The sequence below is a fragment of the Urocitellus parryii genome, chromosome 8, assembly GCF_045843805.1.
Source record: "Urocitellus parryii isolate mUroPar1 chromosome 8, mUroPar1.hap1, whole genome shotgun sequence".
NCBI lineage: Eukaryota > Metazoa > Chordata > Mammalia > Rodentia > Sciuridae > Urocitellus > Urocitellus parryii.
Window position 1 is genome coordinate 27941094 of NC_135538.1, and position 23182 is coordinate 27964275.

At 37.4% G+C, this 23182-nt stretch overlaps 1 protein-coding gene across 4 annotated transcripts in view; it reads left to right on the forward strand.

Annotated features, from left to right (window-relative positions):
* Window positions 1-23182, forward strand: part of Map3k5 (mitogen-activated protein kinase kinase kinase 5) — a 203065-nt gene that overhangs the window by 130147 nt on the left and 49736 nt on the right. For all 4 annotated transcript variants that reach the window (XM_026391862.2, XM_026391861.2, XM_026391864.2 and 1 more), the window contains exons 13-15: window positions 1168-1263; window positions 4840-4921; window positions 16701-16834. In XM_026391862.2, the coding sequence (XP_026247647.1) occupies window positions 1168-1263; window positions 4840-4921; window positions 16701-16834 (312 nt within the window). The remainder of the gene's footprint in view (window positions 1-1167; window positions 1264-4839; window positions 4922-16700; window positions 16835-23182) is intronic.

Below are 23182 nucleotides of genomic sequence, written 5' to 3' on the forward strand. Positions count from 1 at the left end.
CTGGCTCAGATGCTGGGACACTTGAATTCTAGTCTGTGTGTGGCTTCAGAGAGAACTAACTTTTCCTGGCTTCCTTTTCTATAAAGAAGAGATGACAAACTATGGAACAAAGTCCAACTAGGTCAGCAGTTTATCTTGCGTCACCCCAGAACTTGCCCAGATCAAGTCAATGAGCATTGAAAACTAGCTATGTGCCAAATGTTGAGTCCTAGTCTGCAGAGGACACAAAAATGCCTGAAGCATGAGCTCCTCTCTTGAGCTCACAGTCTAGCAGAGAGGGGAGCAGACACTTCACAACTATTGGCAATATGGTATGTGATGGTCATTGATAGAAGCGCTCTTAGAATAGAAGTGCAAACCCTTCTGTTTAGGGTAGAAGTAGGTCAAGGAGAAGGGGTAAGGTCTCAATAGGACCTTAAATGATGATTAGAATTTTACTTTAAAGAAAAAAACAAAAAAAGATGTGCATTCCAAATTGAAGAAATAGCAAAGCAAAGGCATAACATCAGGATCAAATATGGCGCACTGCTTGTTCTTATAAAGTTTTATTGGAACACAACTGCAATCATTCGTTTTCAAAATCTGCTTCCATGCTCCAATAGTAGAATTGAGAGTCTGATTCACAAAACATAAGATAACTATCTGCCCATTACAGAAAACGTTTGCCAGCTCCTGGCATAAAACAGAAGTTCAAAACAAGTGCTATTCTGCATTTCTTCACTTCTCTAAAATCTCTGAAGCTAAGAAGGTGATTTGCTGCCTCCACAAAGTGCCTTCTTAGGCACTTCTTATTCTCATTTCATTGTTCTACAGAATCACCAAGGTCAGCCAATCAGTTGGTATTTGTACGTTTCCTCCCAGCACACAGATTATTGCTACATTGAATAGGCCACCTTTGCATGCTAAATGGAAGGGACATGTAGTTTATGTGGGCTTATCATCCACCAAAGCAGCAGAGATGAGTCAGAGGATAATTCTCAGAATAGGAAACAGTTTTTGTGTTATGGTACGGTGAATATCACTTTGTAAGATGCTATTTATGACTTTTGATTATAAACAACATTGTTGTCATAATTGGGATTGGATATAAAAAGTATTTAGTTTTCATTACAGTTCCGTGAAAGTATTACTGATTCCCTGATTAATGCTATTCTGTTGTTGTTTCAGTATTTCTAAATTTGAAGAACGATGCTGTTTTCTTTATGTGCTTCACAATTCTGACGATTTCCAAATCTATTTCTGTACAGAACTTCATTGTAAAAAGTACGTATTTATCATTATGTGTAAAAAAAGACTGTTTAAACTTGATCATTATTTTAAGTCACAATTGAACATGTAGCCCCTGTAGAGAATTCATGGCTGTATAGTTATATAAATACTTTATTTTGGCTAATATTTTATAATTATATGGTATGGTATGCAGTTAGAAAAATTTAATATTTTCTCTTTAATAAATTCAGCTTTTTCTTAGTTGTAATTTGTTTCCCCATAGATTAAAAAAATTTAAAAATTTATTGCTATATTATAATAAACATAATTCTGGGATTCATTGTGACACATCTATACACGCACATAATGTAATTTGTTCAAATTCATTCACTAGTACCTCCCCTTTCCCTCTCTGGTCTCCTTTCTCTACTGGTCTCCCTCCACAGATAAAACACTGCCCAAGACTTACTGGTTAATTGTTAAATACTGTGTCTTATTTTTAAAGTGCTCACTTATTACATATAATTACCAAGATTTTTGTTCTTACATTATTTTGAATAATCCCCCTGTTGTCTGTTGAATAATCTCACTGTTGTTCACTGGCATGTGGTTTTTAACCCTAGCTCATATTAGAATCACCTGGTGAGCACTGAAAAAGTACCTGGCCCAACCCCAGAGTAATTATAATGGGTTTTCTGATGAGGGCATAGCTTGGGATAAGAGCCAATGATTTGTTCTATACCAATAAAAAAGATAATCCAAAAAGCCATGAACTGCCTTGTATGTTCTTGTTAATCTGCTTTGGTACGTTTCTCTTGGACTAGTTAAATACTTCATGTTCCTTTAGAACACAGTGACTGACTGTGAGGAAATAGAGAAGTGAGTAACAACTTAGTAGCCAAAGTGTAAGTGAAGCCAGTTTGGACTTCTATTTTATTGGGGATTCTTATTAAAACAATTGCTATTTGACTGCATTTTAAATGACTGATATGCTAGCTACAGTATACAGTTATTTGTTTTGTCTTTGTGCCAAAAAAAAAAAAAAAAGGTTGCTTAGGCTAAAAATCTTGACGAGATTTTTATCATCATTATTGCAAAATGTGTGGCAAATAGATTTGGGAATAAGAATTCCTAGCTCATGTATGGTCTTATTTTCTACTTACACATAAATTCTCAAGGCAATTGACTGGTTTCTATGATAATAATAGCTAAGATTTCTGGAGTGCGTATCCCAGGCCTAATATCTATTTTAGTCTTCAAACTCTATTAATCTAATAGAGTTAATATTTTCATTGAGAAGATTAAAGTAAATAGGATCATGGAGATTTTAGCCTAAAATCATATAACCAAAAAGTATAAAATTGGATATTTGAACCAGGCACACGTGACTCTAAAGTACAAGCTTCTAAAATTTACACTGGACTCCCACCTCACTTTCTTATATTCTGCTTAGAGATGATCATATTGAAAATTTTGCATTAATGTTTCATGCATGTTTTACCTCAGAACTTAAAATTAATCTTTAAAGCCATATATTTTTTTTTAAAGTTTGTTCACTTTCTTGTTCTTCTTGGTTGAACTTGCTTTTGTGTCTAACTCATCTTGATATTTTATCTTCATCAGAGCATACTGTTGTTCCCATAATTTGGGGATTTTTTTCTTATCATTGGCCAAGAAACATGTTAGAGGAAAAGGAAAAGTGAGGAAGTAGACACCATATGTGGACTCCATAAACAGGCTTCAAACTCCAGTGTAGATTTTGTTCATTGGCATGTTCTTAGCAGCCACAACAATTCTTGATCAAAGTAGATACAGTGAATATTTGAATAGATGGATGAATTAATGGATGGATAAAATAAAGAAATAGGTTCTGAGTTGTGTTAGGCCAATTTCTTATCACACTATACTCTGCTCTGTCCTTGGTCTACCCTGGCATGACTTCTCTGAGAGATCATAGCCCTTGAGTGTGTGTGGTGCTCCCCTAACTTTATGTGTGTGAACCATCGGCATCCATTGTGAATGGACTAGACTCAGGGGACAGTAGGCAAATTTGTTTCTCTCTCTGGTTATATTGCTTGGCTTTAAAATGGTCTCTAGAAATAAAACTTTACAAGAATTCTGAAAGAAAAATGTTGGGGGACTGGGGCTGTAGTTCAATGGCAGAGTGCTTGCGTAGCATGTGTGAGGTACTGAGTTCAGTCCTCAGCACCACATAAAAATAAACAAAGGCATGCTATCCATCTACAACTACAAAAAACGTATTTTTAAATGTTGGTCGTCTATCAAAAGAGATGGTTCTATCATATATATATATATCATATATATATATGCCAGTTTTTCCTAGTTCACATCAGTATTTCACAGACTGTATTTATGAGACCCTGTTCAAGCAGAAGATTTACTACCTGTGATCAAATATTACAGTAGCCAAGTAGACACTTCCAAATTTAGAGATACTAGATCTTCTGGAATATTCAGAAAATAGGGGTTTTCTTATGGTTTTTAGACAATAATATTAGCAGCAGCTAAAATAACACTAGTTAATTTTTTTTTTTTGGTACCATGAATTGAACCCAGGGACATAACCACTGAGTCACATCCGCAGCTCTATTTATTTTTTGTTTTGAGACAGGGTCTTGCTAAGTCGATTAGGGCTTGCTAAATTGCTCAGGTTGGCTTTGAACTTGTGATACTCCTGCCTCAGCCTCCCAAGCCACTGGAATTATAGGCACTAGCTAATATTTTTATGAGTTAACTATGCTAAACACTTTACAAGTATTACCCAAGATCATCTTCACAGCAGCCTATGAAATAGGTACTTGTGTATTTACTGTTTTATATTTAAAGACTCGAGAGGTGAATGTGTTTTTCTGAGATTGTAGAGACACTAATAATCTCATTCTGATATCCAAGTTCTCATTCTTGTCATTTCTATGAACCTGTCTCACCTCATTGTTGTTCTATTATATACTCCATTACTATTGTTTGAAGTTGAGGCATTCAGGCAGACATTTCTAGAAAATCCTACCAACATGTTTTCTTTTTGAAAAATTCTGATTTTTTTAAAAAAATTTACTTAATTCATAGAGACTCTCTTAGTTCTAAATTTTGGCTCCAAAGTCACTTTGGGACATATATTTATACACCATTTTGACTTAAAATTTTGAACTTTTTGTGATTATAAGAGAGTATACACATCCAGAGAAACCATACTTTGAATTTCGACCCTTTCCTGGGCCAGCAATGTGCCATATGGTGGTCTTGCGATTCTGGGCAGCAGCCATGAGCCCCAGCTCCTAGTCAATCCCAGTCTCCAGGGTGACCAAATGGTGCTGTGCTGTGCACAGTGTTGCTAGAGTTTTTTGGATACAGTTAGTCTATAAATTATGTGAGATATTAAATACTGTTATAAAATAGGTTTTGTGTTAGGTGATGCCTGACTTTTGGCTAATGTTAAGTGTCCTGAGCACACTGAAGGTAGGCTGGGCTAAGCGAGCATTTTTGGCAGGTTAGGTACATTAAATGCATTTTCAACTGAAGGATGGTTTTTTCAGGATGTTGCCCTCTCATACATGAAGGAGCAGGTGTGTTTATTATTATATGTGTTAAAGATGCCAACTTTCTTTGCAGGTTTTTTGAAATGGTGAACACCATTACCGAAGAGAAGGGGAGAGGCGCAGAGGAAGGAGACTGTGAAAGTGACTCCCTGGAGGTAATGACTTTGGTTTGGGTCCTAGTTTGACAAAGTTTCTCTCTGTATGACTTTTTTAAAACAAACTATTTAAAGCCCTACCGAGGGAGAGGATGGGGTTGTTTGTGGATGTGAGAGTGGTAGTAAGACATGGAGGGACTCAGCCAGAGTTTAAATTTTCCTTTAATGTTAAAAGCAACATCTGGAATTCCTTTGGTTTAAAAGGGGGTAAAAAGTAAACACTGGCAAGTGCTCACTTGGCAGTACTGAGTCTTGAGGATTTTACTTGCCTGATAGTAACTGTGCCTTATCCAAGAAGGTGTCAGTACCCTCAGTACCCCTGGCCACAGTGCCCACACACATTTCCTTTCTCCTCTGAGATACTTGCAGTTCAGATACACAAAACTTAGTGAAGATTCTGGATGAGAGAACCCTCTGTGTTCTGATTAGTGTACAGAGAACCTGAAGCCATGGAAGAGAATGGAATAAAAGGAGGAGATAAGAACAGTCACCCCAACTGTTGTTCATTTCAACCAGAATTCTTTGTTTATGCCTTATAGATATAGCATGTTGCCAGTACCTATTTTTTAGTTCATGTCCATTTTTACTGTCCTGTCTGCTATGTGAAGGAGAACCTTCCAATTTTGCAAGGATTGATGCTGAAGAGTTTGGAGAGTACTGACCCCCAGCACTCCAGCATCTTCAATGTCTGAAAGAGTCAGGCCATGACTCTAGATCACCATTCTCCCCCAAGTCCTCCCCAATGTTGTCTTGGGACAACACTCTGAATTTAGGTGTCTTAGTCCATTTGGGCTACTATAATAAAATACTATAAACTATTATAAATGCTTATAAACAATAAAAATTTGTTTCTCACTCTTCTAGAGGCTAGGAAATCCAAGATCAATGTGCCAACAGATTCAGTGTTAAGTGAGGGTCTATTTCCCATAGACACAGCCTTATTGCTATATTCTCTCATAGTAAAGGGGACAAGGTGGCTCTCTGTGGTCTTTTTTACAAGGCCACAAATGACAGCTCTGTCCTTATGAGCTAATCACCTCACCAAAGACCCCCCATCTCCTAAAACCATCACCTTGGAATTATGACTTCAACATGGGAATTTTAGGAGGACACAGTCAGTCCATAGCACCAAGCAATATTGAAAATTACATTTTTAATGTTAAAGTAAAATGGAAAAAAACTATATATAGATCACCAGCTGATTGGTAAACTTATTAGGTCACTTTGATAATGTCACCCATACACTAAATTTTTATAAAAATACTGAATCAGTAGTGTAAGTAATCATTGAGCAAAATGTAAATATAGTAACCAATTGCTAACTCAGGCTGTGGTAACTATACTAGACAATATTTGTTTGCACAATTGATCAGATCAACAGTTTGGGAACCCCATTCTAGGAACTGAAGTATTAATTGCCTTAGAATTTCTGATGAATTTGGCTGATTTTCCCAAACTTCAGTCTCCTGCAATATAAAGAGGGGGAGGAAGATTACTTTTCAAAGAGTTATCAAGAGGATCCAGGATCAAGATCCTCTGATCTATATATATCTACATCTATATCTATCTATCTATCTATCTATCTATCTATCATCTATCTATCTGTCTATCTGTCTGTCTGTCTGTCTATACATACATACATACTAAAAAGTATAATCAGTGGGCTTTGTAAAAGGCCCTTCTCAGCCAATAGCAAACACTGTAACCAATTAAATAAAGAGAGAAATGTTCAGATTTATTCCCAGGAATATCCAGAGTGTTTTAGTAGATTACTTATCTCACTTTATATAACCAGTTGATATAATATTGTTTTGATTCATCAAAACGCTCCTAACTTGCCTTCTTTAGTATCTACAAGGATATTATTATTATTTTAATGTTAGACAACATACGTATACTTCTCTCCTTATAGTTCATTAGAATAAATTAAAATCTCTGGCAGAATGACTTCTACAGTATTCTCAATGGGTTTTATAGCCTGTACTAAGAATCCAGGCATCCTTGTGTTTAGTGTTTGGGCTTAGTTGGCCATTATGTCACAGCTGGTGATACTGCTGCTGTTTCTTTCACGGTCTTCTGTTAGTATAACATTACTGAACAATTACAGTGATACTCTGGGCAGAAGGAGGTGAAATCCTCTTGGCTCTTCCTCTCAGTATCCTTCTCAGCCATAGATACAAGTTATTAAGACTTAGCTTACATTTTTGCATAAGTTATGATAATTATCCATTATATTTCTTAGATATTTAAACATTTTCTATTTAAATTATTTTATCAGTTTGCTAAATAGTTGACTTAAATGGATTCTTAATTTCATTACCTCCAACTGAACTCCAACTTCAGCCTGTGAATGATATAGTTCCTCTACTTCCCATTCTTTTTACTGCAAACAAGAAAAATTATTTTAGTTATCATCTTTATACCATGAGTAAAATTTGTGTGCAGAATAAGTATTTTCTGATCCTTACCTCAATTGGAGATGGAACCTAAGTCATTTCAATACCCACACCATTTATTCTTGAAGCCTTTGAGTCTATAATAAAATGAAAATAGTAGAAGGGATAGACCATAGAGAAATGCTCTTTACTGTTTCTCTCTTCACTTAAGGTGATATTAGCATTCAGAAAACATTAACCATTAATGTGATTATATAAATTATGAATCTGAAGTTAATTCTTAGGTTTCCTGGCATTTGCAAAACTTCTTAGAAGCCCAGGTTAGCTAGGACCTGCTTTTCTTTCTTTGAAGTAGTGAATTACAGGGTGGATTCAGCCTCCTCTGGTCCTGACCTTCCTCCAGCAGGTCACATCTGGCTCTTCTAGAGTTCTCCAGGCAGAGGGCAGGAGCCTAGGTTCTGCTTCTCACATTGGAAGTAATCAGATTTGTACAAAGTTTTGCTGAGCTGAAATGATTTCATTCCTTAGATTAGAGTTGAACAAGACTTTTAAGGTCCTTTCCAGCTTTGCTATTTAAAATATTTTTCAAGATTAGTACAAATTGTACAAGGTTGTTTCAAAGATAGATCAAAACCACGTTTCCAAGAAGGACTTTTCTGCTTTTATTCAGAGACAGTCCTTTTGATTCAAGGCCTTGTGTTTTGACTCAAGGCTGTATGTTGTTGTAGAAGGATTATGAATCTATATTCCAAATAATTTAGTGTTAGTAAATTTATATTGGGTTGTTGAGCAGTTAATAGCCTTCCCTGTGTGACATCTGTGAATTATAGCTGACCTCTAGGGTTTGGGCACTTAGCTGTGGTCCTTATTGTTCTCTGCTTTTCATGCATTCATGAAGAGCAAGGGCATCTACCCAGTAACCTTAGCCAGATTTCCCATAGAACCCTCTACCTCTCATTCCTCATGCCCAGTTTTTCCTCCAGCCTCTTTGTGGCATCTCGTCACTTCCCTAATCCCAAGTCTTTATCTCTTATGTGGCCTGACAGTCATCATCAGAGAGATCTCTCATGTAGATTTAATCCTGTGGCTTCCCAAATTTACAGCCTTTCTTGCTGCTCTTTGTAGAATGTCCTTAACTCTCTGGCTCAGACTTACCCTTTCCTCTCCACCGTGTGTCCCAGCAATGTCATACTCCTCTCCACTTCCTGCTTCCGAGCTTGTCAGACAGACCCCCAAATCCACAAGCCCCTCTTATGGGCTGCTGTTCTGCCCCTTCTGGTGACCACACCCTTATTTTTTGAAATCCAACTTTTTCTCCTGAAATCAGTTTTCAACCCCCACTTCCCACTTTTCTGTGTCCTCGTGCCATTTGTGCCAGCTCCTCTCCCCAGCCCTACATACTGTATCATAATTTAATAGCCTATCCTGTGTGACATCTCAACACAGGACCATGGCTCTGTTTCCCTTTTAATCACCTAGCCATTCTTGGTGCCTGGAGTCCAAACAAAGGCAGTTCAGTTAGAAGACTGAGGAGTTTTAAAGTCCATGAGTGACACAATCTAGTTGTTCAATGCCTCAAATTGGGAAGAAAGGGATATGGATTGCAGGGGATGGTGTAGGTTCTGGGGACTGGCTTGAAGGTTGTTTAATCAGTGTTCAGTCAGTGAAAGAATAAATATAATCAAGCTTAACACCAAAACATAGCTATTACTGACACATCTTCTTCTCATCTCTCTTTATTTCCATGAAAAGAAAATTAAGATGCAAATTACTGAGGGCCTTGGGTGCTTAATACAAAATACATTGTTTCTGCCTTCTTCTACCTTCTCCCGAATACATACCCATTCATTAATATTGCCTCTTTACCCACTTCACCCTCTCTTTTTTCCTTCCCCCCGTCCTCCTTTCCTTTTTCTCATTTGCATTCATACCTCACTTTTTTAAATATATATTTTTAGTTGCCGACGGACCTTTATTTTATTTATTTATATGTAAATAAATAAAAAGGGGAAGAGACAAAGAATCGAACCCAATGCCTCACACGTGCTAGGCAAGAGCTGTACCACTGAGCTACAACCCCAGCCCTGTACCTCACACTTTTTTTTAAATCAAATTTGTATGTGACTGACACAAACCTGAGGTAATCAGAACAGTGTGCCCTGTGAACCTGTTTCTGCATGGCTTCCAGTGAGCATGGAGAGAATGTTGGCTGCTTGTGGGGTGGAGTGGGGACAAGCAGGATGAAAGGGACATTTTTCCTTTGACTCACACATCTGCAGGATGATGAAAAGGCCTCACCATTTCCTTTTCTGATGATTGGCCTCACAAACGTTAGCAAACAGCAGATTTTGGCTTCGAATTCATTTAAATCGGTTGGAATCATCACGTAGCAAATGGGTTTATTTTTCTTTAACATCCTATTTCTATTTTTGTGAAGATCTAAAACTGAACACCCACAGTTACCTCACTGAGAAAATACATCACTTAAAGTGTTGTATGATATGAGTATCAATTTTGTCTTCATTCATTCTTTTGGGAGGAGAAAATAAAATCCGCCTTTACCTCTTCCAACTAATATTCTGTAGTTGGGTGGCTTGCAAATTAATCAACAAAAGGCAGGTTAACAGGGGAAGAGACAAAGTTTACTCATTTAGTCAATGGAAATGAATGAAAGAAACTTAGCATGTGAAAAAGTGGGTCCCCAAAGAGCTTGAGTTCAGGATTTGTATATCATCTTAGTAAGAAGGGGGCTTAGGACTTTAAAGGAAAGCAAATGGCAGCACAGTAATCAGAAACAAGTGAAAAGTACAGAAAGTTTTGATAGTTTCATTTGTGTAATTTCGATGTGAGGGGGTCCATCTCCTTTTTAACTGTGAAGTTCTGAAAAGGGGATTCATGGTGACTGTATTTTCAGGAGGTTTTGCTTAAGTCAGCAAAAAGAAGTTTTGAACAATTTTTGTTTCTGTTTTTGTTTCTCTTTCCTGTGGCTGCTGTTCAGATATTTTCAGCCTGTGATAATCATTGTTCACAATGGGTGGGGTGCATTAATTCATTAATGGATCCCATTAATTCACTCAACGTTTATTGGATAACTGTAGGTAGTTGGCATTACTCTAGATGCTGGGAATTCAGCATAGAACAAAATAAAGAAAAATCCCCACCTTCATCCTAATGAGAGACAGATAATAAACATAAACATGTGAAATATTTAATATGTTAGTGATTGATGTTAGCAAGAAAAATAAAGCAGAGGATTTAGGAAGTTGCAGTGTAGCAGGGACATGCAGTTTTAGATAGAGAGGCTCATTAAGAAGGCTCAGTGGCAGAGCGCTCACCTAGCACGTGCAAGGCCCTGGGTTTGATCCTCAGCACCACATAAAAATAAATAAATAAAATAAATGTATTAAAAAAGTTAAAAAAATAAAGAAGGTGATCACTTATGCCTATAAAGGCAAAGGCAATCTGAACCCCAAAGAACAATAGCAAAGACATTGTAGATGCCATAATGGAATTAGCAATGTAACCATGTGACAGCCAAGACCTTTTTCTGATGTTTCAAAAGGATAACTGCAGCTTGGTTTGAAATTTGTATTGTTTCTATCATTAATAAAGTTATGGCTTCAACAAAAAGAAGAAGAGAAGATGGTGATCTTTTGGTCCAGGGATGTAGCTCAGTTGTAGAGTGCCTGCTTAGCATGGATGGACCCCTGGGTTTGGTACCCAGCATGCAAGAAAGAAAAAAAAAGTAATATAGGTATTTGTACTTGCTGTAGTTGGCATTTATTTATGTTTTGGGCATTATCATATTAAGGAGGCAATAGAGACTGAAAATTAGCAAAACAGCCCTTTGGGTCCTTGAGGTGATTAATCACCTAATGTAGTTAATTAAGGGTTTTAAAGGTGGTTCTTTCACTGTAGGTCCCTTGGCAGTGCAAGGACTGAATGAATCACTACCTTGTCATGGCCTTGTCAGTATTGTATTCCTAAGCCAATTATCTTCCCAGCACCAGTTTAGATTGTTCTGTGTTGGCAATAAAAAAAAAGGGAAGATTCTAGAAGTATTCCCATCATTACTTTGAAGTGCAATTGTGTCTCCCTTAGCAACAACCTGATTTGCTAACCTATTGCCATAGAAATAAAATGCAAAATATATAAGCATTGTAATAGCACTCTTTATTTGTTTTAAAACGTTCCTTTTCCCCTCCATATTTGTCATTTGACAGACTCTCTCTTTCTGAGTGCCTGACCATAGCTCTGCTTTAGATTTTCTGGCCATCACATACATAAACTTCTATGGCCCGCCTTGTATCTCTTTTAACTTCAGACCCACCTCCTATCTCTTTTAACGTCCTTTAAAGCTATATTTTCAATTTCTGTCTTTATCTTGTAAGTATAGAAAGAGAAGATAAAAAAAAGAAATAAAGCAGTATCTACCCATTGAGATGATTTTATTTAAATCACATTGGTCTATTTTTTTTTTTTAATACTAGGGATTGAACCAGTGGGCACTTAACCACTGAGCCACATCCTCAGCCCTTTTTAATATTTTGTTCAGAGACAGGGTCTCACTGAGTTGCTTAGGGCCTCACTAAACTGTTGAGGTTGGCTTTGAATTAGATATCCTCCTGCCTCAGCCACCTGAGCTACTGGGATTACAGGCATGAGCCACCATGCCTGGCTTCACATTGGTCTTATTAAATGTTCTTTTGATTTTGCTTATGATCACTTTCTTGTACAGGAATCAACTTCTGTACTTAATACATAATTGTTTTTTTTTAAAAAAATAGTCTTTGGTGGGCTAGGGTTGTGGCTTAGTGGCAAAGCACTTGTTTAGCATGTATGAGGCACTAGGTTTGATTCTCAGCACCATATATAAATAAAAAAAAATAAAGGTCCATCAACAACTAAAAATAAACAAACAAACAAATAAATAAATAAATGAAATACTCTTTGGATTCTTTAGATTCCTGAGGGAACCTGAAACTTGAGCATCCCCATTAAGGTTTTATGTATTCTTTACTGTGCTACATAAATATTCCTGTTGGCAAAACTACTTCCAACCAAACATAAACTTCATACTCACTTTAAATGTGTTATTTTGGCAACTGGTCAAAAAAATGTTCTGATCACATTTTTATAAACTTATTGATTAACTAAGCAAATTACTACTGATCATCTACTGCAAGCCAAATATTGCCAAGATAAGGAATAGAGCAATTAAAGATGGAGTCCTGGTTATCAGAGAACCCAGAGTCCAGGAGAAGATACAGACAAGTGGAAAGAGAAGGCAGAGTGGTAGATGCCTGATCATGGCAAGCAAAGGACCTTGGAAGCCCAGCTGACCAGAGCCCAGCTCTGCTCTGGGAGGCCAGGTGGACAGTTCAGGTAAGCTTCCTGGAGCTTGGTTTTGCAGCCTGGAATGGAATTATGTAGGTAGGAACAGCAGCCTGGGTAAGGGCAAAGTCTGGAGAACCTCCTGAGAACTTCCTAGAAGGAAGAGATGGATAAGAGAGAAGACTGGAAACAGAGGCAGCCTTCAGATCCTGAAGGGCATTTATACTCTGCTAAGGAGGTGGGATTTTATTCCCAAAGCAATAAGGAGCCAGTGAAGCAGAGACAGTATTACTGACATGGAAGGCTTACTTTGGAATCTTAGACATTGCAAAGTTCACTGTCGTCTAAATAGAGAAAACATTGTGGAACGGAGCAGCAAGAGTGGAGGGGACTGAGAGGCCTGTTAAGGCTCTGTTGAATTAGTACAGAAGAAAAGCCTAATCTGAGGCATTAGCACTGAGGACAAGAAATATAACACGAATTTGTGAGATTTTAAGAAGGCATTTGTCAATCAATTTGTTATAGGGAGTAAAGGAAGGTAAAGAATGGAATCTGAGAGGGTAGTAGTTACCAGATGTGGCTTGAAAAAGCAAGCAGATGTTCAGTGGATATTGACAATATCCTGGAATATCTTTTAATACTGGTGTTTGGGTAATTGAACTAATATTCAGTTTATAAGCCCTTATGCAGTAATAGGGTTCCCCTATAGCATTGGTCATAGAAAGAACACAAGATCTTCAATGTTAGGATCTGGTCTTAAACCATAATTTCAACATTTTCACTGAAAAAGATATTTTTGATCATTTGTAAGTTGGGAGTAATTAGGCTTTTCTCACTATGACACAGGCTTATGACAGCCAAATAAAACAGGTCATTAAAAGTTGGGGAATTTTTCTTTTATAAAATTGTACTAATATAAGGTGATGGTGATTCTAGGTTCAGAGTTTAGGATTCTGTTTTTTTGAAAGAGCACATTGACAAAACTGACCATCTTTATTGATGGCCCCTTCTGGGATCCTTCTAGCGTGCAGAGCATTGCAGAGTACAGGACCACAGTATTTGGGTGTGGAGACTTGGGTTCTTTTGGACGGTATGGTTTGAATTCTTCTTATTGTCTCTTTTCAGGAGCCTAGTTTTATCTCTAAGTCTGGGCAAATTGCTGAATGACCCTGATGCTTATTTCCTGCCCCTGAAAACCTCCCTGGTCATCTGTCTTCACCCTTAACATTAGGTGGTCAGCATAGGAGCATTCTCTAGGGTCCCCCTGAGCACCTTGCAATGGATGCTTAATGTTGCCACAAGGGAAGTCGACATCTCCTTTCCAGAGCTTGGCCTCCATCCTGAGCCAGAGAATGGTCCATGATGGGGAGTCAGGGAATGTGCGTCCCTTTTAGCTCTGCTTCCGTTTATAATCTATCTTTGGTATTTTGTAGGTTCCCTGTGTCATATCTGAGTGTGAATTTATTTTTAATCTTTCCTATTTAGGGCTCAGTTCCTGAAAGTTATATTCAATTCTGTCTCAAATCTCTCTGGTCTTTTTTAGATTATCTTACCCTTTCTCATTTTAAAAAATCTCTTATTTTATATCTTTATGTTAAATAAATATTGTACACTTTCCAATTTATGAAGTTTTGAGGATCGATATTTGTCATATCTTTTCACAAATGGTGAATTGTGTTCTTTTATATTTAAAATTTTTGGATTATGAGCTCAATTTCAGTGGTTTGCTATTGGTGAGAATTCTGAGTAGCTAGTATGAAGGCAATCTCCCTTTAAAACGTTTTTGCTTTGTGTCTCCCACCAAGAGCAATTATGAATATTATAATAAGTGCAAATTTGAAGATCAGGTGTGCTTGAAAGTATTCAGGGCAGACGAGGTTTTGCTCATCCAGAGCTTAGTCTGAGATCAACTTTTTCTTTTTATCCTAGTTCAGTGGATTCAATTTTCTAATCTATCCTCACTAATTTTAGTCCTTTAAGGGCGTGATCTTGTGTGTTCCAGCTCTTTGCCTGATGTAGGCACTAGACTATATTTCCTGTCGCCTCTGGGACAATAAGACCCAAGTCACTGGCGAGAGGTTAGCTATGGCTTAAGAGCCACATCCAGCCCAATGACTTACTATGGTAAATACAGTTATTTATTGGAACACAACCATGCCCATTTGTGTACATATCTACTGAGTGGTTTTCGCCCTACAGTGGCAGAATTGAGTTGCTACAAAGACCATATGTTCCCAAAGCTGAAAATATTCACTATCTGGTCCTTTACAGAAAGTATTTAGAAACTCCTGCCCTAGATAATAAAATTTTAAAAAACCCTACTTTCATCCCCTCCCTCACATCTAGGCTACAGGAGCTCAGTTTTTTTGATTACTCTTTAGGATTCCTGTCCCTCTGCATAGTTCTATTTTTATAAGATTGGAAATGCATTTAATTTTTTGTTTTTCCAAGTGGTGTTAGCAGGAAGTTTCTTAAGTTCTTACTCTACCATACTGCCAAAACAGAGCTTCTCCTCTCCTTTCTTTGGAATAGATTGTCCTTTTTATATTTCATTGACTTGAATATTTAACTTATTTAAGTATTTCTTTATTTTTTTATGGAATTATTTAAGGCCATGAAAATTTTCATTTCAATATCTTCAGTATTTGATATATAATGCTTTTTTTTAATCATTCCTTGAAATGGTTTTATAATTCTTATGACCATTTACTTTTAAACCCATTAATTGTCTTAAAGTGTACATTTTGCTACCTTATGTTAATATCCTGTATTCAAAGATTATGGTCTTTAGGATATCTCTTCTTTAGAATTTGTTGAAAATTTCTTTGTGGCCTAATATATGAACAGTTATGTTTTTCATATATTCAGATCTCTTTCTGTGTAAGTTATATCAAACTTGTTAATTATGTCACTAAAGTCCGTATTTTGAGTTTGTCTGCTAGATGTATCTGTTCTTAAGAGTTCTGTTAAAAACTTGTTGTTTATATTTGTTTATTTTTCATTGTAAGTTTTTCAGCTCTGCTTTAAATTTTTCAAGGCTGTGTTTTTAATGAACATAAAAATCCATGACCATTGTCCTCTTCGTGGATTACTTATCAGTATTAATGTTAATTTGTTGGCTTATAAATGTTAAACTCAGTTTCTTTTTAACGGCCAACTCTTCTGTGAGTCAGAGCTGACTGTGGGCTGCCAGTTTCATACTCTAGGAAATTGAAGACAGTAGCAGAACCTTGCTCTTCTGACAGCTCCTGCTGGCCTGTTGTTTTTCACAGGGTTTCTCAGAGATGTGGCCTGACCATTTCATGGTCCTAAATACTGTAGTCCAGTCCAATATGGAAGACAAGCCTTTCTGGATGATGCCCCCAGGTCTGAGATGGTCCCTATGAAATGTTCTCTGTGCCCCTTTCCCTTTGATCCAATTTTCCATATTTGTCTGACATGCTTGGCATTTTGAGGTTCAGGAACATAGATGTTCCTTTTTACATCAAAGATAAAATTTTCCCTCTATTTTTAGTTTTTAAAATATGTTTGGGTCTTAAGAAACTGAAGATAAAATAAAGCAATCCTTACTTCTCATCAACTAGCAAGTCTGCAAAATTTTCTCCTTACCCAAACCCTTTCAGTGGTTTTATTCTCTTGGCAGAAAATGAAATGTTTTAATAGTACTAAAAGCTGAATAACAAGAAGAATAATTAGATGTGATATTGATAGATGTGATGTCAATTGTATACATCTCCTGGATCAATGAAAAAACCAGGACCAAATGGGTAAAGAATCCAAGTAGGCTTTTGGAAAAGCATTTTTATGCATTTAACTGTAAGTTCCCACTGTATTCATAACATGTATACTGTCACAAACATGAATTTGTTATCTGCTTTATGCTGTTTTTTGGTTCTTGAAGCTACCACTTTATCTTATTATTTCACTTGTTAAGACCGTCTGATAAAATAAGAAAACATGTTCTTGGGCAAAAAAAAAAAAAATCAGTGTTTGAAAATGTCAAATGCAGCTAATGTTTCAATCTTCTCTTTCTCTTTTTTCTTTTGTAGTATGACTATGAATATGATGAAAATGGAGACAGAGTTGTTTTAGGAAAAGGCACTTATGGGATAGTCTACGCAGGTAGAGACCTGAGCAACCAAGTCAGAATCGCTATTAAGGAAATCCCAGAAAGAGACAGCAGGTACTGTACTTGTGGCTAATAAAATCCATTTTCGAAAGTACTTCAATTAGTTCATAGCATTTTAGAAAGTACTTGCTGATATTCTGAATATTAAAACTGAAAACTCCATTATGTTAATTAACTCAATCTCAGCTTTATCTACTGCATTGTTCAGCAGTTTAAGTGCAAAACTCTGATGGGAAAAAAAGACTCTGGTAGGGAAGGACACAGCTTTCAAAGACTGAAAGAGAGAATGTGTGTGTGTGTTGGGCTGGGGTTATATTGGATAAAGATGGTTGGTACATGGGTAAATGGAGAGTAAGCATGTCACGATAGTTTCCAGTGCAGCATGTGAGGAGCCCGGAAGTTGTCATTCTGTCCCAACAAGTGGAAAGCTGAACAAACTGATGAATCAGTAGCTCTGAGGATCCATAGATGAAGGGCAGGAGACCCCCCACTCTACCCCCAGATAGGTGAATACAGAAATCCACCAGCTTCCACAGAAGAAATCCATACATGGGAACCAGAAAACCTGAGCTCCAGTTGACATATTGCCAAAGGCCCCACATGAACAAGTTTGAGTGTTAAGAACTGCCCCCATGCCTTTCTAAGTCTTATCTTTTGAAGTTCTATCAGGTTCTCCAAGTGAATATTGGAGGAAAATTCTGATGTGCTTCTGGCAGGGAAAGAGGAAAAAAATTCTTTTAAAATACACCAGAGCATTTTATTCTTCTTTAACAAGGCCTGCCCTCAGGATAAATTGTTTTATCAGAGCCTTGCCAAACTGTAGCCCAGTCTAGCCATCCTGTTCCACCTAAAGGGGGTAAAAGATGACATATTTATGAAGTTCACAGACCAAAGACACAAGCTTACTTAAAGACTGAGCCTTAATCATAGAACTATAGAATTCTTCCCCTCTCCAATCCTTTGTCACCACATTAATGAAGCCAATTATTTTACTCAGTACATCATGTTCACCTTTCAAGAAAAAATTACAAGGCATACTAAAAGGCTGAAAAAAAACTCAATTTGAAGAAACTTAGCAGGTATCCTAAGCAAAATCAGATATGAGAGGTGTTTGGAGTCAGCAGACTTGGAATTTAAAACAACTAAGATTAATATGCTAAAGTTTCTAGTGGGAAAAAGAGACAATGTGCAAGAATAGATGGTAAGGTCAAGTGAGAAAAGGAAATTCATAAAAAAGAAATAGAGGTTAAAAAACAAACACATACTGTAACAGAAGTGAAGAACATGATGGCTTCATTAGTGGACTGGGCACAGTTGAGGAAAGAGCCTCTGAGCTGGAGGATGTGTCTAGAGAGACTTCCAGAACTGAATAGCCAAGAGAAAAAAAACTGGAAAAAAAAGTGGGGGACGGGATGGGATATCTGAGAACTATGGAACAACTACAAAAGATATAACCCATGCTTAATAGGACTACTACAAGAAAAAACGTGTGGTTTGAACCACACTCAATAGGGACTTGCAGAAAATGGAATCATTTTTAGGGGGGAATAAAGCCATTCAGGGACCCGAAAACTCTGGTAACAGTATTTTCTGTCACTCGCTGCCTCTCTCGCTCGCTGCTCTAGGGCTTGGCCTTATGTTTTGTTTCTGCACTCTCCTCTTTCAGCCTCATGATTTCTGAAGCCTCATGCCTTCTCTGAGGTCTCTTCTCTGTTAGACCACACTCCTTCTATCAATGGTGTATATTATCTATGTACTGTGTATTCAGTCTTTGAATTAGATTATTTGTGACTATTGTCTTTATTGGCCTGTCTCTATCATGAGTTTATTGCTTTGCTTGCCCTCATTCCCTTCTGTGGCCATGGTGATAAGTTCATATAATCAGCCTTCCTCAGAAGGGACACTCCCCCCGGCTGGCTCTGGGGGTCATCTGTCTACCCAACATCTTGAACTTGTAAGTATGTAGGCATCTCCAGGTTGACGTGGCCAAAGTGAACCGTGGATTTTTACCCCCAGAGCTACTCTCCCTGAAGCATTCTCTGTGTCTGTTAACAGTACCCTCTATCCAGCCAGCTGTTCCAGCTAAACAGGATACATTTGTATTCTTGTTTCTCTCTCACTCCAAGTCCACTCCAAGGCCATACTGTTTGTTGTCTCAACTTCTGCACTATATTCTGAGTCTTGCTACTCTTTGCCATCAGCATGATTTCAACTCTAGTCTAAGTCTTTGGGCCTCTCACTTAACTCCTTACTAAGTCTCTGCAACTATCTCTGCTTTTAGTAGTCTCTGCTTTTCCTCTTTCCTCTGCCCTTCATCCATCCTTCCTCAGGGTAGCCACAGAGATCTTTCTGAAGTTAAAATCACATCCTTGGTGAGAACGATGTGTCAATGCAGTCTCATCATTGAGAAGCTGATAAGCGTGGAGGATGAGCGTGTGACAGGGCAGGGCGTTATATGGGAAATCTGTGAACCTTGAGCCCAGCTTTGCTTAAACCTAAAACTGCTCTAAAAAATAAAATTTATTAAAAAAAAGAAAAACCACACCATGTCACTATTGCCTAAAAGCCTTCAGTGGATTCTTACTGTTGTGAGCCTGAAACCCAGAACTCTTAGAGTGAACCACAAAGGAGGAGGCCACCACCTCCTTTGGAGCCTCCCCTCTGCTGGTGTCTCTGTCTGCTGGTCACACTAAAATCAAATGAGATCTTGGCGGGATTGCCTTATTGTCATCATTGAAGCCTCAATACAGGTGCCAAGCCCTCACAGAGCCTTTCTCTACTGGCCCAAGCTGAAGAAGACATCCTTCCAATGCAGGCACTGTCCCAAGGTCCCCATAGTCTTAACTTTCTGCCTCCGGCCTCTGTATCTACATTCCAGAAGAAAGGGAAAACGGAGCTCCCTGGAATATACAGCATCCTGGTGCTTCTATTTCATTGGCCAAAAGTGCTCACTCCTCCCTCGTCAGCCATTTGTTTCCCAGATGACATAGGAAGGGGGAAGAACAGTGAATAAGCAAACAGCTACTGCTACATACCACATGTATAGTCTAACTTTATGTATATATATTTTTATGATTCTACTCTAGGGTTTCTTCTTGGTTAATTCATGAGGCATGCTTATGAAACAGTAATAGAAATTATTCAATAAATTCCTTGAGTGATTGTATAAGAAGTTGTCACATTAAACCTTTTGTTAATCATTCCTAGAGGTTTTAAAGTAATATATTCGTATTGTAGCCTTGAAATAATATAAAATTTAAAGATGCCATCACTGTCAAATTGTGGAACTAAATGTTAGCCACATCCCTTCCTTTTCCCCCTCCAGAAAACCTTTTTTTTTTTTTCAGTACCAAGGATTGAACCTAGGAGTGGAGTGCTTAACCACTGCACCCTATCCCCAGCCTTTTTTCTTTTCTTTTTGAGAGAGGATCTTGGTTAAGTTGCTGAGTCTAGCCTTGAACTTATGATTCTCCTGCTTCAGCCTCCCAAGTTGCTGGGATTACAGGCATGTACCAACCTGTCTGGTAAAGAAAACACTTTTAAAATCACCTTGTAGCTTAAATTTATTCAAATGTCACTTTACATATACAAAGCACACCAACACCAAAAATATGCCCTCTGCCCTGCCCCTTGCCATGCAGTTGTGAGTCGGTTGTTCAGAAATACCTGGATGACAAGCTCTTACATTGAACAGGTGGTCCACGACATCTTGTTCACCTTGTGAAGAGATTAGAGAACCCTGTAATACTAGCAAGCAAGTATTTCTGTCATTATGCCCTGGAGAGTTTGGATAGTGTCACAAAGGATAATTGCTAAAGTAGTTTGAGGTATGTGAATAACGTATGATTAAACTACCACCTACAAAGAAGGATTATGGCAACAACAACAGTTTCTTGTGGTGGCTGGGGTGTGGCCCAGAGGTAGAGCACATGCTTAGTGTGCCTAAGTTCCTGGGTTTGATTCTCAGTAACACACAAACAAATCCCAAAGCCCAGTTTTCCCTGTGTTTTCATCACATTCTAAAAACATTTTGTTAGTGAACCAGTGGTTGTGAGAGATGGTACATTTAAGTACACTCTCATAATGTATCCCTAGCTAGTGGTTAATCTTAGATTGGCTTTCTCCTCTAACATTCTACACACCTGTTCTATCAGTATTCACCCAGATACTGCAATCAGCTGGGGAGCTTTTAAAAATGTGAATGCTCAAGCTCCACCTCAGATATTCTAGGTTATCCTGAACATTGATGTTCTTTGCATTCAGGAGAGGTAAATGCCTAGTCAAGGTTGGAAACAACCTGTCTATATGGTTTTCAATGGAAATCTGACTCGAAGGGCATAGTCTAGAGAAAACTATGGGTAAATAGGTTTCTCAAGCTGTATATATAGATATAGATATCTCCTATTATCTCTACTATTTTTTCTTTCCATTGTCATAGTTGATTGAAAAGAAATGTGGTCTTCTTCTTTTTTTTAATATTTATTTTTTTAGTTTTCAGTGGACACAACATCTTTGTTTGTATGTGGTGCTGAGGATCGAACCCGGGCCGCACGCATGCCAGGCGAGTGCGCTACCACTTGAGCCACATCCCCAGCCCCTGGTCTTCTTGTAATTCCCATAGACAAGCATAATTTATTGACCTGTAAAAATTATCACTTCATCCTTCTTTAGTGTTTCACACTTCATGAAAACTGCTTTCTATATTGGAGAAGAGTACTTATTCTTAGCTTGGTTGGACTCTTGACTAGTATTGCAAATTTTGAGCTATCTTTTCTTTAAATATTGAGGCAGGAATATTTGCGTCTCCCAGATCTTAAATGTAAGCATTCATGATATGAACTAGTGTCAAAGTGTTTTTTGCCCTCATGGAAGAGGTAACTTGTAAATGTCTTCATAGTTGAGAGTCATTACCTAAGTATCTTATTGGCAACATTATATATTAATTCTTCTTGTTACCTCATTCAAACAAATTATCAAAATGTTGTTGTTGGGACTGGAGTTGTGGCTCAGCGGTAGAGCGCTCTTCTAGCATGTGCAAGGCCCTGGGTTTGATCCTCAGCACCAAATAAAAATAAATAAATAACATAAAGGTATCTTTTTAAAAAAATGTTGTTGCTGTCTCTAATACACTGGTAATCATTTTAATAACTATCCTTTTGGCTGGATAGTTATTAAAATGATAGTTATTAATAATTATCCTTTTGGGCTGGGGCTGTAGCTCAGTGGTAAAGTGCTTGCCTTGCATGTGTGAGGCACTGGATTCGATCCTTAGCACCACATAAAAATAAATAAAGATACTATGTGTTCATCTACAACTAAAAAAATACTTTTTTAAAAAAACTGCACTTTTTAGTTCTGAGAGCAATTCTAAAAAATGAGTGTGTCTAAAACAAAGTATTTTTATTGTTATTGTTGCTAGGTACTTTCTGAGTAATATTATACAATACAGATTATAAAAGTTTATTTGAATAAATGAATATGGATTTCATTAACTGCTAATTGCTTTAGCTTTATTGCTTACCTGAAAAGCTTTATGAAACTAGTATTATTCAATACTAACCAATACTAGTGTTCATTATCAGCATTCACAAATAATCCATTCTGCTTTCTTGAGTTTGTGTGATATTAGCATTTCCTATGTATGAGTAGAGCAAGTATGAGCATCAAGTTTGCATTTAAGTTGTCTTATAGTTAGTGCCTTTCACACTGTAGGTTCCTTTATTGAGTATGTATATATGTATATGCATAGGCACATGTGCATGTAAGGGATATCTTTGAGTCTCTGTTTATCATTGCTGATATCCTATCATATTTAGCTTATTAAATAAAATTCGTAGAAGGCCATTGATTTGGTCTTAGCTCCTGAACTAGGTCCCAGCAGATTAATTCGAAATGTAGGTTTAATTGGGGTGTTTGACCTAACTAGGTAGGTTAGATAACTTTAAGAAAATAAACAATATGATATGTCAAGAGCTTTGTAATGTTGTGAACAACCAATAAAATAAAATAAAATAAATATATATATAAAAAAATGGAGCCATTTACACTCAGGTTTTATGTCACCAAACCAAAACATAACCTATTGCTTTGTAAGATCTGACCTTCTGAGAGATCTGGAGGGAATTGGTAGATAAATTACCAAACAGGTAATTTAAAAACAACAACAACAGAATTTTCACAGTAATTAACCAAAAGGAGCTCAGTCAGCGTGGGCCAGGATAAGGAAATTCCCTCTGCTTTAACCTGATGCTAACCAATTGGTTTTTGCAGTGTGCTATTTCCATGTTCCTTCTTAAGCTGTCAAAAAAGAACTGACTCTCCTGACATGCCCAGTTAGTTCCTGTCTGTTTAGACTGGTTGCTGCCTAGTTCATGTATCACTGATAAAAGTGCATTAAATCTT